Source organism: Callorhinchus milii, unplaced genomic scaffold (assembly GCF_018977255.1).
Source record: "Callorhinchus milii isolate IMCB2004 unplaced genomic scaffold, IMCB_Cmil_1.0 Scaffold1075, whole genome shotgun sequence".
In the NCBI taxonomy this organism is placed as follows: domain Eukaryota; kingdom Metazoa; phylum Chordata; class Chondrichthyes; order Chimaeriformes; family Callorhinchidae; genus Callorhinchus; species Callorhinchus milii.
In genome coordinates, this window is record NW_024705816.1 from 8,547 (window position 1) to 22,940 (window position 14,394).

Here is a 14,394-nt window from a genome sequence, read left to right on the forward strand (position 1 = left end):
AACTTGATGAAAGTTTCGCCTTAACTGGTAAATTGTGAAGAGAGTTGGTTTAAAAGAAAATTTCCAGTGTAGTACAAATATATGAATGTGATTTTGTACTGTAGCTCAGTGATTAGAGGACCTGGGTTTGATTCCTGGGAAGGGCCAAAGCTTCCGCAGGTTTCCTCACTCCACACGCCTCTGATTATTTAGCAGTAAATGGGAACCTGACTGTCAGTCGATTGGCGGATCGCTTTCCGGGGGTAATAATCCCTCCAAAAAATAATAATTTTGTCACTCAATCCATGACTGTTTGTACACACTGTGTGCGCAATTGGCTACGGCGTTGTGCCATATACAGTCACTCCACTTTACAGTATATTGGGGTTGGGCCGTGTGTGGCCCGCGGGCCGCATGTTGACGGCTCTGTCCTGCAGCCCAGAAAAACGACGTTTCCCAGCAGGCAGCGCGGCTCGCAGTTTGCGTGTGAGGAGCGACGCGCTGACGTCATGACGTAGCCCGCGCCGACCGGCGGGAAAGGAAACCATCGCAGAGCGACACTGCGGTCACTGCGGAGGACACCGGAAACCGGGACACCGCGCGGTCACTGTGGGGGACACCGGACACCGCGCGGTCACTGTGGGGGACACCGGACACCGCGCGGTCACTGACGGGAGAATCGCTTTCTCGCCCCCAAAAGGCTGTGGGTTTTGGATCTGTTCCCATTTGCTGAGCTGATGCGGTGGCGGTGCGGTGCGGTGGCGGTGCGGTGCGGGTGCGGTGGCGGTGCGGTGGCGGTGCGGTGCGGTGGCGGTGCGGTGCGGGGGGTCAGGGACACGGGGGCACAGGCGGGAGAGTGGAGATGGTGCAGAGCTTCAGGGGCTGAATGGCCGCCAACTGCTCCTTTGTAAACCCTGAACTGCACTCCAGTCTATTCCACACTCTCACAGAGATCCCCACAGGGAGACCCCCCCCACAGGGAGACCCCCCCACAGGGAGACACCCCCCACAGGGAGACCCCCCCACAGGGAGACCCCCCCACAGGGAGACCCCCCCACAGGGAGACCCCCCCACAGGGAGACCCCCCCACAGGGAGACCCCCCCACAGGGAGACACCCCCCACAGGGAGACACCCCCCACAGGGAGATACCCCCACAGGGAGACCCCCCCACAGGGAGACCCCCCCACAGGGAGACCCCCCACAGGGAGATACCCCCACAGGGAGACCCCCCCACAGGGAGACCCCCCCACAGGGAGACCCCCCACAGGGAGACCCCCCACAGGGAGACACCCCCCACAGGGAGACCCCCCCCCCACAGGGAGATACCCCCCCCCCCCCACAGGGAGATACCCCCCCCCCCCACAGGGAGATACCCCCCCCCCCACAGGGAGATACCCCCTCCCACAGGGAGATACCCCCCCCCCACAGGGAGATACCCCCCCCCCCACAGGGAGATACCCCCCCCCCCCACAGGGAGATACCCCCCCACAGGGAGATACCCCCCACAGGGAGATAACCCCCACAGGGAGATACCCCTCCCCACACAGGGAGATACCCCCCCCACACCACAGGGAGATACCACCCCCCCAGGGAGATACCCCCACAGGGAGATACCCCCCCACCCGCAGGGAGATACCCCCCCCCGCAGGGAGATACCCCCCCCGCAGGGAGATACCCCTCCCACAGGGAGATACCCCCCCCACAGGGAGATACCCCCCCCCAGGGAGATACCACCCCCCCCAGGGAGATACCCCCCGCCCACAGGGAGATACCCCCTCCCACAGGGAGATACCCCCCCCCCCAGGGAGATACCCCCCCGCCCACAGGGAGATACCCCCCCCCTCAGGGAGATACCCCCCCCACAGGGAGATACCCCCCCGCCCGCAGGGAGATACCCCCTCCCGCAGGGAGATACCCCCCCACACACACACAGGGAGATACCCCCCCACACACACTCAGGGAGATACCCCCCACACACACTCAGGGAGATACCCCCCCACACACACACAGGGAGATACCCCCCCACACACACAGACACCCACACACACAGACACCCACACACACAGACACACACACCCACACAGACACACCCACACACACAGAGACACACCCACACACACAGACACACCACACACACACACACACACACACCCACACGCGCCTCTTGCAGTCAGTAGGAACCCGGATGTTGGTCGATTTGGGAATCGCTTTTCTGGATTAATAATCCCTCAAAAAACTAATAATTATTTGGTCACTCAATCTCCGGGTGTGTGGGACAGACGCTGCTCTGCGCAATTGGCTGCTGTGTTTCGCCCACAAAATATACAGTCAATTCACTTTACAGTGTATTCTGTGAAGCGCTTTGGGACGTGATAAGGTGATATATCAAAAAAAACAAGAATTATTATTAACAACAACAACATGCAGAGCAGAGTCCCAGAGTGATATGTAACAACAACAAAATCACATTTGTATTGAGCCTTTCAAGTCGGGAGGACGTCTATATATATATAAATACTACATTTTACAGTAAATCCCACAATTCTGAGATGTCACAATGATGATAAGGCACTTATTCAAATGCAAGGATTATTATTTTTGACGTACAGGTAACTATTGTTATGGATGTACAGGTGACTTATTTGCTGTACAAGAAGCAATGTGTACTCGAGCCCTTCCCACATCAGCAGGACTTGGACCTCACAGTCCAGGTTTCATTCTGTGAAGCAATTTGAGAGTCTCTGGTGGGAGTGAAAGGACTCGTGTAACTGTAAGCATTGAATCTCAGGGATATCCTCCCGACCTGAAAGGCGCTTCACAAATGTAATTGTGTTGTTTCTAATGTCTTTCTCTCTCTGTGTGTCTCAGATGAATACAGACGGAGCTCTGAGCCGGGCTCGGCCACGGCTGCTGGAGGCTGCCCACCTCCTCACCCCCAGCCGTCTTTTGCTCCCGAGCCATGTGTCTGATTGTCGGAGTCACTGGCTTCAGGCGGGATGTACCACGTCTCCAGAATCAGTAGCTCGGTCCAGCCAACTAACCCAGAATGTTTGGAATAATATCCTCTTCCCCAAAGCCCCCACACCCAACACAGCCCCCAACAGCATTCCTCTGCAGCTGTCCTTCCAGCTCTCACCTCTCAGTGCAACTCCAAGAACACCAACGCTCCCCCCAGCGCAGCTCAGCCTAAAGCCAGAGAGAGCCAACGGGCAAGAAAGCGAAGAGAGGAGAGAACAGGTCAGTGTCTAACCCCGGAGTTTATGGGGAGGGAGAGGGGGTTATATATCCCTCTCACACTCACTCCATCTGGATTCCACCAGGCGTTTGGGGATTTTATATAGAATAGCGCACACTGTCTGGGGTGGGAGTGGTCACAGCCCTCACCTCGAAAGCGAGAGACCTGGGTTTGATTTCCAGGCAGTGCAAAATGTTGGGCAAGTTTCCTTCCTCTACACACACACACAGACAGACAGAGACACACACACAGACAGACAGAGACACACACAGACAGCCAGAGACACACACAGACAGACAGAGACACACACAGACAGACAGAGACACACACAGACAGAGATACACAGACAGACAGAGACACACACACACAGAGATACACAGACACAGAGACACACAGAGACACACACAGACAGACAGAGACATACAGACAGACAAGACACACACACAGACAGAGACACACACAGACAGAGACACACACACACACGCGTCTCTGTTTACCAGCAGTTAGTGGGAACCCGGTTATTAGTCGATTGACGGATCACTTTCCGGGGATAATAATCCCTCCAAAAAAAAAGCACAGTCACTCAACCCACGGCTGTGTGGGACACTGCTCTGCGCAATTGTCTGCTACATTTCGCCCACAAAATACACAGTCAATTCACTTTACAGCGTATCCTGTGAATCGCTTTGAGATGTCTCGAAAACGTGATAAGGCGCCGTATCAAATGCCAGGATTATTATTATTATAGATTAACCCACCCTCTGGGGTAGGGCTGGAGTCTAAAGGGACTATTTTTAAGGCTTTATTGGATGACTCCAATGGATTTCCCGAGTACTGCCTCTCGGAGGAGGGATATGAAGATATGGAGGTGCCGGTATATCCCGAGGGATTCAGCGAAAGTCCCAAACAAGCCATGGAGCAGAGCGAGGAGCTGAGAGAACGCAAGGTGAGGAGACACTTCACACTGTGTGTGTGTCTCTGTCTGTCTGTGTGTGTGTGTGTGTTACTGCATGCGTGTGTCTCTGACTGCATGCGTGTCTGTGTGTGTATCTCTGTCTGTGTGTGTCTGTCTGTGTGTGTCTGTCTGTCTGTGTCTCTGTGTGTGTGTGTCTGTGTGTGTGTGTCTCTGTCTCTGTGTGCGTGACTCTTGTGTGTGTGTCTATGTGTGTGTGTCTTTCTGTGTGTGTGTCTCTGTGTGCGCGTCTCTGTCTGTGGGCGTGTGTGTCTCTGTCTGTCGGTGTGTGTGTGTCTCTGTCTGTGGGTGTGTCTCTGTGTGGGTGTCTGTGTGTGTGTCACTGTCTGTGTGTTTCTGTCTCTGTGCGTGTTGTATCTGTGTGTGTGTGTGTGACTCTGTCTGTGTCTGTCTGTGTGTGTGTATGTGTGTGTGTGTGTGTCTGTGTGTCTCTGGCTGTGTGTGTGTGTGTCTCTGTGTGTGTGTCTGTGTCTGTGTGGCATCCTCTCTATCTGTGCCCAGGGCTCCCTCTGCCTTCTTGTCCTCCTGGACCTCTCCGTCGCTTTCATCAAAGTCGATCACGCCATCCTCCTTCCTCACCTTTCCTCCATCATCCACCTCAGTGGGACCGCACTCGCCCGGTTTGAGTCCTACCTCACAAACCGCCCGCAGTACATCTGCACAAACGGCTTCTCCTCCCGCTCTCACCCGGTCACCTGCGGGTACCCCAAGGATCCATCCTTGGCCCCCTCCTCTTTCTATTCTACATGCTCCCTCTTGGGGATGTCATCCACAGACATGGGGTACATTTCCACATGTATGCGGATGACACCCAACTCTCTTTGCGGCCCCCCCCCAGTATCCTGATGTTCTGCCTCTCAGACCTCAGGGGCTGGAGATGAGCACCAACTTCCTTCAGCTGAATGTTGACAAGATAGAAGCCATACTCTTCAGCTCTCGTCAACGTCTAAGATCTCACGGCTCTCACCTCCTCCACTTCTCTGACCTCCCCCTAAAACTCTCCGAGCCCGTACACATCCGAAGCGTCAGATTCGACCCCCAATTATCCTTCCTCCCCCACATCCGGTCCCTCACCAACACCGCCTTTTCCCACCTCCGTCGCAATGCCCGTCTCCGCCAATACCTCTCCCCAAAAGCCGCTGAAACTCTGGTCCAGGCCTTTGTCACCTCTCGGCTGGACTACGCTAACACCCTCCTCACCGGTCTCCCCTCCACCGCCATCCATAAAATCCAACTCATTCAGAACTCTGCCGCCCGCATTCTCACCCGCACCAAACTCCACTCCCCGATCACCCCATTCCTGGCCCTCCCCCCCACCCCCAAACCCCACTCCCCGACCCCGACCCCCCGGTCCTGGCCCTCCCCCACCCCAAACCCCACTCCCCAACCCCCAGTCCTGGCCCTCCCCCCACCCCCAAACCCCACTCCCAACCCCCCCAGTCCTGGCCAGACTGCACTGACTGCCTATCCCAGAGAGGATCCACTTCAAGATGACACGGTCCTTGTCCAGCGAGGACCCCCTCCCTGTTAGGGCCTTGGCTGTGGGGTTAACAGGAGCTGAGGGGGGGGATTCCCTGCCCCCAGGGACTGGTCTGTCCTTCCAGGTCCTGCCCATGAGCCGGGCCGGGCTGGGCAGGCGTCGGCAGTGAGCGCCCTGGGACACTGCGGCCCCTCCTGGCTCAGGAACTGGGACTCCCTCCTCCCCTGATGTCTGTGTCTGTATCTTACAGAGAGATCTCATCAGCGCTGTGTGTTGCTCTCTGATTGATGGGCCAGACTTCTCCCGAACTGAAGATCCCTCACGTCTCAGACTCCAAGGGATTTGCCAAGACATCGCAGGACACGATCCTGAGTTCATTCTGAAGGTAACTGTGAGAGAGACTTGGAGAAAGTCAGGGGATGAAGTGAGTGTGAGAGGGAGAGAGAGAGAGATTCGGATGGGAGTCAGAATGGTGTGAGTGTGAGAGGGAGACGGAGAGAGACTTGGGGGAGTCGGGATGACTTGTGGTGACTAACTCTGGCCTCTCCTGACTGACTGCAGGTCGCTCTCTACACCCGACAGGAGCTAAATGTGCGGAGTACAGCTAACTTCCTGCTGGCTCTGGGAGCTTGGCTTCCTCAGTGTCGTCCTCATGTCCGACGATATTTCTCTCGCTCGGTCCGACTCCCTTCAGACTGGCTACAGGTGGCAAAGCTTTACCAGGTGACACCTGAGCTCTGGCCCTCAGAAACCTCCACACCCACATCATCCCAGTCTCTCTCTCAATCCGTGTGTCTCTCTCTCTCTCTCTCTCTCAGTCCATCTCTCTCTCTCTCTCTCAGTCCATCTCTCTGTCTCTCTCTCTCTCAGTCTGTCTCTCTCTCTCAGTCCGTATGTGTGTCTCTCTTGCTCTCTCTCAATCTATCTCTCTCTCTCAGTCTGTGTGTGTGTGTCTCTCTCTCTCAGTCTGTGTGTGTGTCTCTCTCTCTCTCAGTCCGTATGTGTGTGTCTCTTGCTCTCTCTCTCAATCTATCTCTCTCTCTCAGTCTGTGTGTGTGTGTCTCTCTCTCTCAGTCCGTATGTGTGTGTCTCTTGCTCTCTCTCTCAATCTATCTCTCTCTCTCAGTCTGTGTGTGTGTGTCTCTCTCTCTCAGTCCGTATGTGTGTGTCTCTTGCTCTCTCTCTCAATCTATCTCTCTCTCTCAGTCTGTGTGTGTGTGTCTCTCTCTCTCAGTCTGTCTCTCTCTGTCTCTGTGTGTGTCTCTCTCTCTCTCACAGTCATTTTGTCTCTCTCTCTCTCAGTCTGTCTGTGTGTGTGTTTCTCTCTCAGTCTCTGTCTCTGTCTCTCTCTCTCAATTGTGTGTCTCTCCCTCTCAGTCGGTCTCTCGCTCTCAGTCTGTATGTCTCTCTCTCTCTCTCTCTCACTCTGTTTCACTTTCTCTCTCTCAGTCTGTGTGTGTATCTCTCTCTCTCTCAGTCTGTGTCTCTCTCTCAGTCCTGAGTTCAATCCCCGGCAGAGGGCGAAACCTTGGGCAAGTTTCCTTACTCCACACAGAGCCTAATAATAATCCTCTAAAACCAAAAACAATAATAAATTGGTCATTTTCAATCCACGACTGTTTGTGGGACATTGCTGTGCGCAATTGGCTGCCGCGTTCGTCCACAAATATACAGTCAATTCACTTTACAGTGTGTTCTGTGAAGCGCTTTGGGACGTCCTCCCGACGTGAAAAGCGCTATATCAAATGCAAGGATTATTATTATTATTATTATTATTATTATGTGTGTGTCTCTATGTGTATGTGTGTCTCTCTTTAAGTCTGTCTCACGCCCTCTCAGTCTGTGTGTGTGTGTCTCTCTCTCTCAGTCTGTGTCTCAGTCTGTGTCTCTCTCTCTCCCTTAGTTTGTATGTGTGTGTGTGTCTCTATCAGTCTCTCTCTCTCTCAGTCTGTTTGTATGTGTCTCTCTCCCTTTCAGTCTATGTCTCTCACTGTCTGTGTGTCTCTCTCAGTCTGTCTCTCTCTGTGTCTCTCTCTCCCACTCAGTCTGACTCTCTCTCGCTCTCTCAGATCTGTGTGTGTCGCTCTCAGACTGTCTATCTGTCTCAGTCTATGTGTGTCTCTCTCTGTCTCTCTCTCTCTCTCTCTCTCTCTCTCTCTCTCTCAGTCTATGTCTCTTTCTCACAGTCTGTTTGTCTCTCTCTCTCAGTCTGTCTCTCTCTCTCTCTCCTCTCTGTCTGCATGTCTCTCTCAGTCTTTCTCTCTCTCTCTCGCTCTCTCTCTCAGTCTATGTCTCTCTCTCTCACAGTCTGTTTGTCTCTCTCAGTCTGTGTCTATCTGTCTCTTTCGCACTTCGTTGTATGTTTCTCTCCCTCGCAGTCTGTCTCGCAGCGCCTTGGGACGTCCTCCCGACGTGAAAGGCACTCTATAAATGGAATCTTGTTGTTGTCTCTCTCTGTCTGTTTCTCTCTCTCTCTCTCTCTCTCAGTCTATGTGTGTCTCACACTGACAAGGTCATATCTGACCACCATTTCATCTCCCTCAACTCCCATATCCCTCTCCCCACTTCCCCCAAACCTACCACCATTTTCTTCTGGCCGTGGAAGATCTCCCCGCAATCCCTCTCCGCTGCCCTGGAGTCCTCTGATCTCCTCCCACTCTGGCCCACCTCTCGCAACAACCCACTCATTGCACTCACTCTCCTCCAGAGCACCCTCTCCACCACACTCGACGTCCTTGCCCCCCTCACCTCCCGATCTGCCTCCTATTCCTGATCCTCACCCTGGTTCACCAACCACCTCCGCTCGCTCAAAGGCCAGGTGCGGGCTGCCGAACACACTTGGCTCAAATTCGCTCTAACAATCCACCGGCACATCTGGCTGGACCTCATTAAGACCTCCCGCTCTGCTCTCGCCTCGGCCAAATCAGCCTTCTATTCCAGGACAATCCTGGAGGCGAAAGGCGATCCCAGGCTCCTGTTCTCCACCACTAACCGGCTCCTCCGTCCTCCCCGACACGTCTCGCAGATACTTTCCTCTGATTCTCACTGTGAGAAAATGCTGGACTTCCACAAGTCCAATATCGAGGGAATCTGCTCAGCTGCCACTGCTCTCCCAACATCCACCCCCTCCCTAACCGCACCCCACACAATTACCTGTCCGACAATTACCCATCCCTCCTTCCACACCTTTCAACCTGTCACCCCCTCCTCTGTCTTCAACACGGTAAGCTCCATGAAGCCCACCACCTGCTCCCTCGACCCTATCCCCACCTCTCCTTAAATCCCAGCTCAGCCTCCTTGCCCCTCTACTTGCCAACGTCATTAACCCTGTCATCTGGCACTGTTCCTTCCCCTCTCAAAACAGCCACTATCAGCCCCACCTTGAAGAAACCTTCCCTCTACCCATCACAGCTATCCAGCTCCCGGCCCATCTCAAACCTCCCCTTCCTATCCAAGGTCCTTGAGAGAGTTGCCTCCCAGCTTTGCTCTTTCCTCTCACTCCCTCCATGAACCCCTCCAATCGTGTTTCTGCACTGCCCACGGACGGAACTGCTCTGGTCAAGGTCACAAACGACATCCTGACCATGTGTGACCAGGGCTCCCTCTGCCTCCTCGTCCTTTCCGATTCCTTTGACAACGTGGACCATTCGATCCTCCTCCACCGCCTCTCCTCCCACCTCAACCTTCAAGGTTCTGCCCTTGACTGGTTCAGGTCCGACCTTTCACACCGCCTCCATTTTGTCGCGGCAAACGGCTTCTCCTCCACCCCCCGCACCGTCTCATGTAGTGTTCCTCAGGGCTCTGTCCTCGGTCCCCTCCTCTTCACCCTCTACATACTCCCCCTTGGTGACGTCATCCACAGACATGGGGTAAATTTCCACATGTATGCGGATGACATCCAACTTTACCTCTCTGCCTCCACCCTGAACTCCAGGACTACTGGCGTCCTGACCGACTGCCTGTCCTACATCGAGTCCTGGACAAGGGACAACTTTCTCCAACTCAACGTCAGCAAGACCGAGGCCCTCCTGATTGGCCTCCGCACCTCGGGCACTGGCAGCATCAGCCTCCACAGCTGCACACTCAACCTCACTGCGCCAGTCAGGAACCCGGGTGTCTTGTTCGACCCTGAACTGTCCTTTCTCCCCAACATCCGCGCCATGACCGGCACTGCCTACCACCACCTCCGCAACATTGCCAGACTCCGCCACTGCCTCACCCCTCAGGCCCCCAAACCCTCACCCACACATTCGTCACATCAAGGCTCGATTATGGAAACTCCGTCCTCATCGGCCTTTCCAACTCTTCCCTTCACATCCTGCAGATCATCCGAAACTCTGCAGCTCGTGTACTCTCACACACCGGGCTCCGCGACCCCATCACTCCCACCCTCGCCCGACTCTATCACTCCCACCCTCGCCCACTCCACTGGCTCCCCATCCCCCAGAGGATCAAGTTCAAGATCCTCGTCCTCACCTTTAAGGCCATCCATGGCCTCGCCCCCTCCTACCTCTGACTCCCTAACAACCTGCCCACTCCCTCGTTCAGCGGTCTCCGGCTGCTCCATGTCTCCCGCCCGCCCCACCCTACCATCGGTGTCCGGGCTTTCAGCCTCTCTGCCCCCACACTCTGGAACTCCATCCCACGGTCCCTTGGCCTCGCTTTCCCTCACCTCCTTCAAGGCCGTCTCAAGACCCTTCTCTTCGTCCGTGCCTTTGGTCTCCCTCACACCGCTCTGCCTTCCCTCCCCCCTACTCCCCCTCCCCACTATCCCACCCCTCCTCCCTACCCCCCTCCTCCCTATCCCCCTGCACCACCCCTCCCCCCTACACCCCCCTCCCCCACCCCTCCCCCACCCTCCCCCCTCCCCCACCCCTCCCCCTCCACCCTACACCACCCCTCCCCCCTCCCCCCTCCACCACCATCCCCCTCCAGCCCCCTCCCCCCTCCCCCACCCCTCCCCCTCCCCCACCCCTCCCCCCTACACCTACACCCCCCTCCCCCTACACCCCCCTCCCCCTACACCACCCCTCCCCACTACACGCCCCCTCCCTCCTACACCCCTCTCCCTCCTACACCCCCTCCACCCCCTTCCCCTCTACAACACACTCCCCCTACAGCCCCCTCCCCTACATCCCCCCCTCCCCCCTCACTCTCTCAGTCTGCCTGTCTCTCTCTGTCTGTGGGTCTCTCTCAGTCTGTCTGTCTCTCTCTGTCTGTGGGTCTCTCTCTGTCTGTCTGTCTCTCTCAGTCTGTCTGTCTCTCTCTGTCTGTCTGTCTCCCTCTGTCTGTGGGTCTCTCTCTGTCTGTGGGTCTCTCTCTGTCTGTCTGTCTCTCTCAGTCTGTCTGTCTCTCTCTGTCTGTCTGTCTCTCTCTGTCTGTCTGTCTCTCTCAGTCTGTCTGTCTCTCTCTGTCTGTCTGTCTCTCTCTGTCTGTCTGTCTCTCTCTGTCTGTCTGTCTCTCTCTGTCTGTCTGTCTGTCTCTCTCTGTCTGTGGGTCTCTCTCAGTCTGTCTGTCTCTCTCTGTCTGTGGGTCTCTCTCTGTCTGTCTGTCTCTCTCTGTCTGTCTGTCTCTCTCTGTCTGTGGGTCTCTCTCAGTCTGTCTCTCTCTGTCTGTCTGTCTGTCTCTCTCTGTCTGTGGGTCTCTGTCTGTGGGTCTCTGTCTGTGGATCTCTCTCAGTCTGTCTGTCTGTCTCTCTCTGTCTGTCTGTCTCTCTCTGTCTGTGGGTCTCTCTCAGTCTGTGGGTCTCTCTCTGTCTGTCTGTCTCTCTCTGTCTGTCTGTCTCTCTCTGTCTGTGGGTCTCTCTCAGTCTGTGGGTCTCTCTCAGTCTGTCTGTCTCTCTCAGTCTGTGGGTCTCTCTCAGTCTGTCTGTCTCTCTCTGTCTGTGGGTCTCTCTGTGTCTGTCTCTCTCGTCTGTCTCTCAGTCTCTCTCTCTCTCTGTCATTCTCTTTCTCTGTCTCTCTCTCTCTCTGTCACTCTCTCTCTCACTTTCTTCATCTCTCTGTCTCTCTCACTCTCTCAGTCACTGTCTCTCTCAGTCTCTGTCACTCTCACTGTCTCTGTCTCTCTCTCTGTCACTCTCACTCTCTGTCTCTCTCTGTCACTCTCTCTCTGTGTGTCTCTCTCACGCTTTCTCAGTCTCTCTCTCTCTCTGTCTCTCAGTCTCTGTAGTGTAGCTGTGTACTGACTCTCTCTGTCTCCCTGTACAGAGTCTGTGTCAGATGGAAACCAGACGCTTGGCTCCGTTTCCCAACTGCCTTCGCCGTTCTCTCGCAGACAAGTTTAAAGAGTTTGACGAATACCAATTAGCCAAATATAACAGCCGGAGTCAGCGTAGCAAACGTGTACCAGTGAGAGCGAGACAGGTCCGAGCTCCGGCTGATCACGGTGACGGGTTATCTCGTGTGTGTGTGTGTATGTGTGTCAGACACTCGGCTGATCACGGTGACGGGTTATCTCGTGTGTGTGTGTGTATGTGTGTCAGACACTCGGCTGATCACAGTGATGGGTTATCTCGTGTGTGTGTGTGTGTGTGTGTCAGACACTCGGCTGATCACAGTGATGGGTTATCTCGTGTGTGTGTGTGTGTGTGTGTCAGACACTCGGCTGATCACAGTGATGGGTTATCTCGTGTGTGTGTGTGTGTGTGTGTCAGACACTCGGCTGATCACAGTGATGGGTTATCTCGTGTGTGTGTGTGTGTGTGTGTCAGACACTCGGCTGATCACAGTGATGGGTTATCTCGTGTGTGTGTGTGTATGTGTGTCAGACACTCGGCTGATCACGGTGACGGGTTATCTCGTGTGTGTGTGTGTGTGTCAGACACTCGGCTGATCACAGTGATGGGTTATCTCGTGTGTGTGTGTGTGTGTGTGTGTGTGTCAGACACTCGGCTGATCACAGGTCTGAATTACAGCGTCGCTCTGCCCCGAGTCCGGCTGATCTCACTCTGTGGAGTCGACTGCTGAATAGAAAGAAGTCACTGGTACAGAAACTGGTGAGTGATAAGTGTCACTCCATGTAGGTGGGGGTTGTGTGTGTGTGTCTGTGTGTGTGTGTCTGTGTGTGTGTGTGTGTCTGTGTGTGTGTCTGTGTGTGAGTGTGTGTGTGTTGTGTGTGAGTGTGTGTGTGTTTGAGTGTGTGAGTTTGAGTGTGTGTGTGTGAGTTTGAGTGTGTGTGTGAGTGTGTGTGTCTCTGTGTGCGTGTGTGTGTGAGTGAGTGTGTGTGTGTGAGTGTGTGTGAGTGAGTGTGTGTGTGTGAGTGAGTGTGTGTGTGTGAGTGTGTGTGTGTGTGTGTGTGAGTGAGTGTGTGTGAGTGAGTGTCTGTGTGTGTCTGTGTGTGTGTCTCTGTGTGTGTCTGTGTGTGTGTGTGAGTGTCTGTATGAGTGTGTCTGTGTGTGTGAGTGTGTGTTCTGTGTGTGTGAGTGTGTGTGTGAGTGTGTGTGAGTGAGTGTGTGTGAGTGTGTTTGAGTGTTTGTGTGTGTGTGTGTGAGTGTGTGTGTCTCTGTGAGTGTGTGTGTGTCTCTGTGTGAGTGTGTGTGAGTGAGTGAGAGTGTGTGAATGAGTGTGAGTGAGTGTGAGTGTGTGTGAGTGTGTGTGTGTGAGTGTGTGTGTGAGAGTGTGTGTGAGTGTGTGTGTCTGTGTGCGTGTGTGTTTGTGAGTCTGTGTGAGTGTGTGTGTGTGAGTGTGTGTGAGTGTGTGAGTGTGTGTGTGTGAGTGTGAGTGAGTGTGTGTAAGTGTGAGTGAGTGTGTGTGAGTGAGTGTGTGTGAGTGAGTGTGTGTGAGTGTGTGTGAGTGAGTGAGTGAGTGTGTGTGTGAGTGAGTGTGTGTGTGTGAGTGAGTGTGTGTGAGTGAGTGTGTGTGTGTGAGTGTGTGTGTGAGTGAGTGAGTGTGAGTGTGTGAGTGAGTGAGTGTGAGTGTGTGTGTGTGTGAGTGAGTGAGTGTGAGTGTGTGTGAGTGTGTGTGTGTGAGTGTGTGTGAGTGAGTGTGAGTGTGTGTGTGAGTGAGTGTGTGTGAGTGAGTGTGTGTGAGTGTGTGAGTGTGTGAGTGAGTGTGTGTGTGAGTGAGTGTGTGTGTGTGAGTGAGTGTGTGTGCCCCCCCACTGACCGGTGCCCCCCCCCCACTGACCGGTGCCCCCACTGACCGGTGCCCCCCCATGACCGGTGCCCCCCCCCCCCCACTGACCGGTGCCCCCCCCCCCCACTGACCGGTGCCCCCCCCCCCCCACTGACCGTGCCCCCCCCCCCCCACTGACCGCCCCCCACTCCGGTGCCCCCCCCCCACTGACCTGCGCGCCGAGCAGACACATGATGTTGGCCGCCGGAGCCCTCAGGTGGAGCCACTGAACCAACTTCTTCATCGTCAAACGATCCAAACACTGAGGTTCACCTTTAGCCTTAACTTCCGGAGTCACCTGAACATCAGATCAACAGTGACACACTCACACTCACTCACTCACTCACACACACACACACACACTCACACACACTCACACTCACTCACTCACACACACACACACACACTCACACACACTCACTCACTCACACTCACTCACACACACTCACTCACTCACACTCACTCACTCACACACACACACACTCACACACACTCACACTCACTCACTCACACACACACACACTCACACTCACTCACACACACACTCACACTCACTCACTCACACACACACTCACACACACTCACACACACTCACTCACACACACTCACACT

At 54.9% G+C, this 14,394-nt stretch overlaps 1 protein-coding gene across 1 annotated transcript; it reads left to right on the forward strand.

Moving 5' to 3' along the window:
• Window positions 1-624: 624 nt before the first annotated feature.
• On the forward strand, window positions 625-12,665 carry tep1 (telomerase-associated protein 1; the record flags this gene model as incomplete). Its single annotated transcript, XM_042346594.1, has 7 exons — window positions 625-682; window positions 2,849-3,217; window positions 3,964-4,161; window positions 5,919-6,053; window positions 6,230-6,391; window positions 11,878-12,033; window positions 12,585-12,665. Coding segments are annotated over exons 2-7 (1,101 nt in total), but the record flags the coding sequence as incomplete, so codon positions are not given.
• Window positions 12,666-14,394: the final 1,729 nt, after the last annotated feature.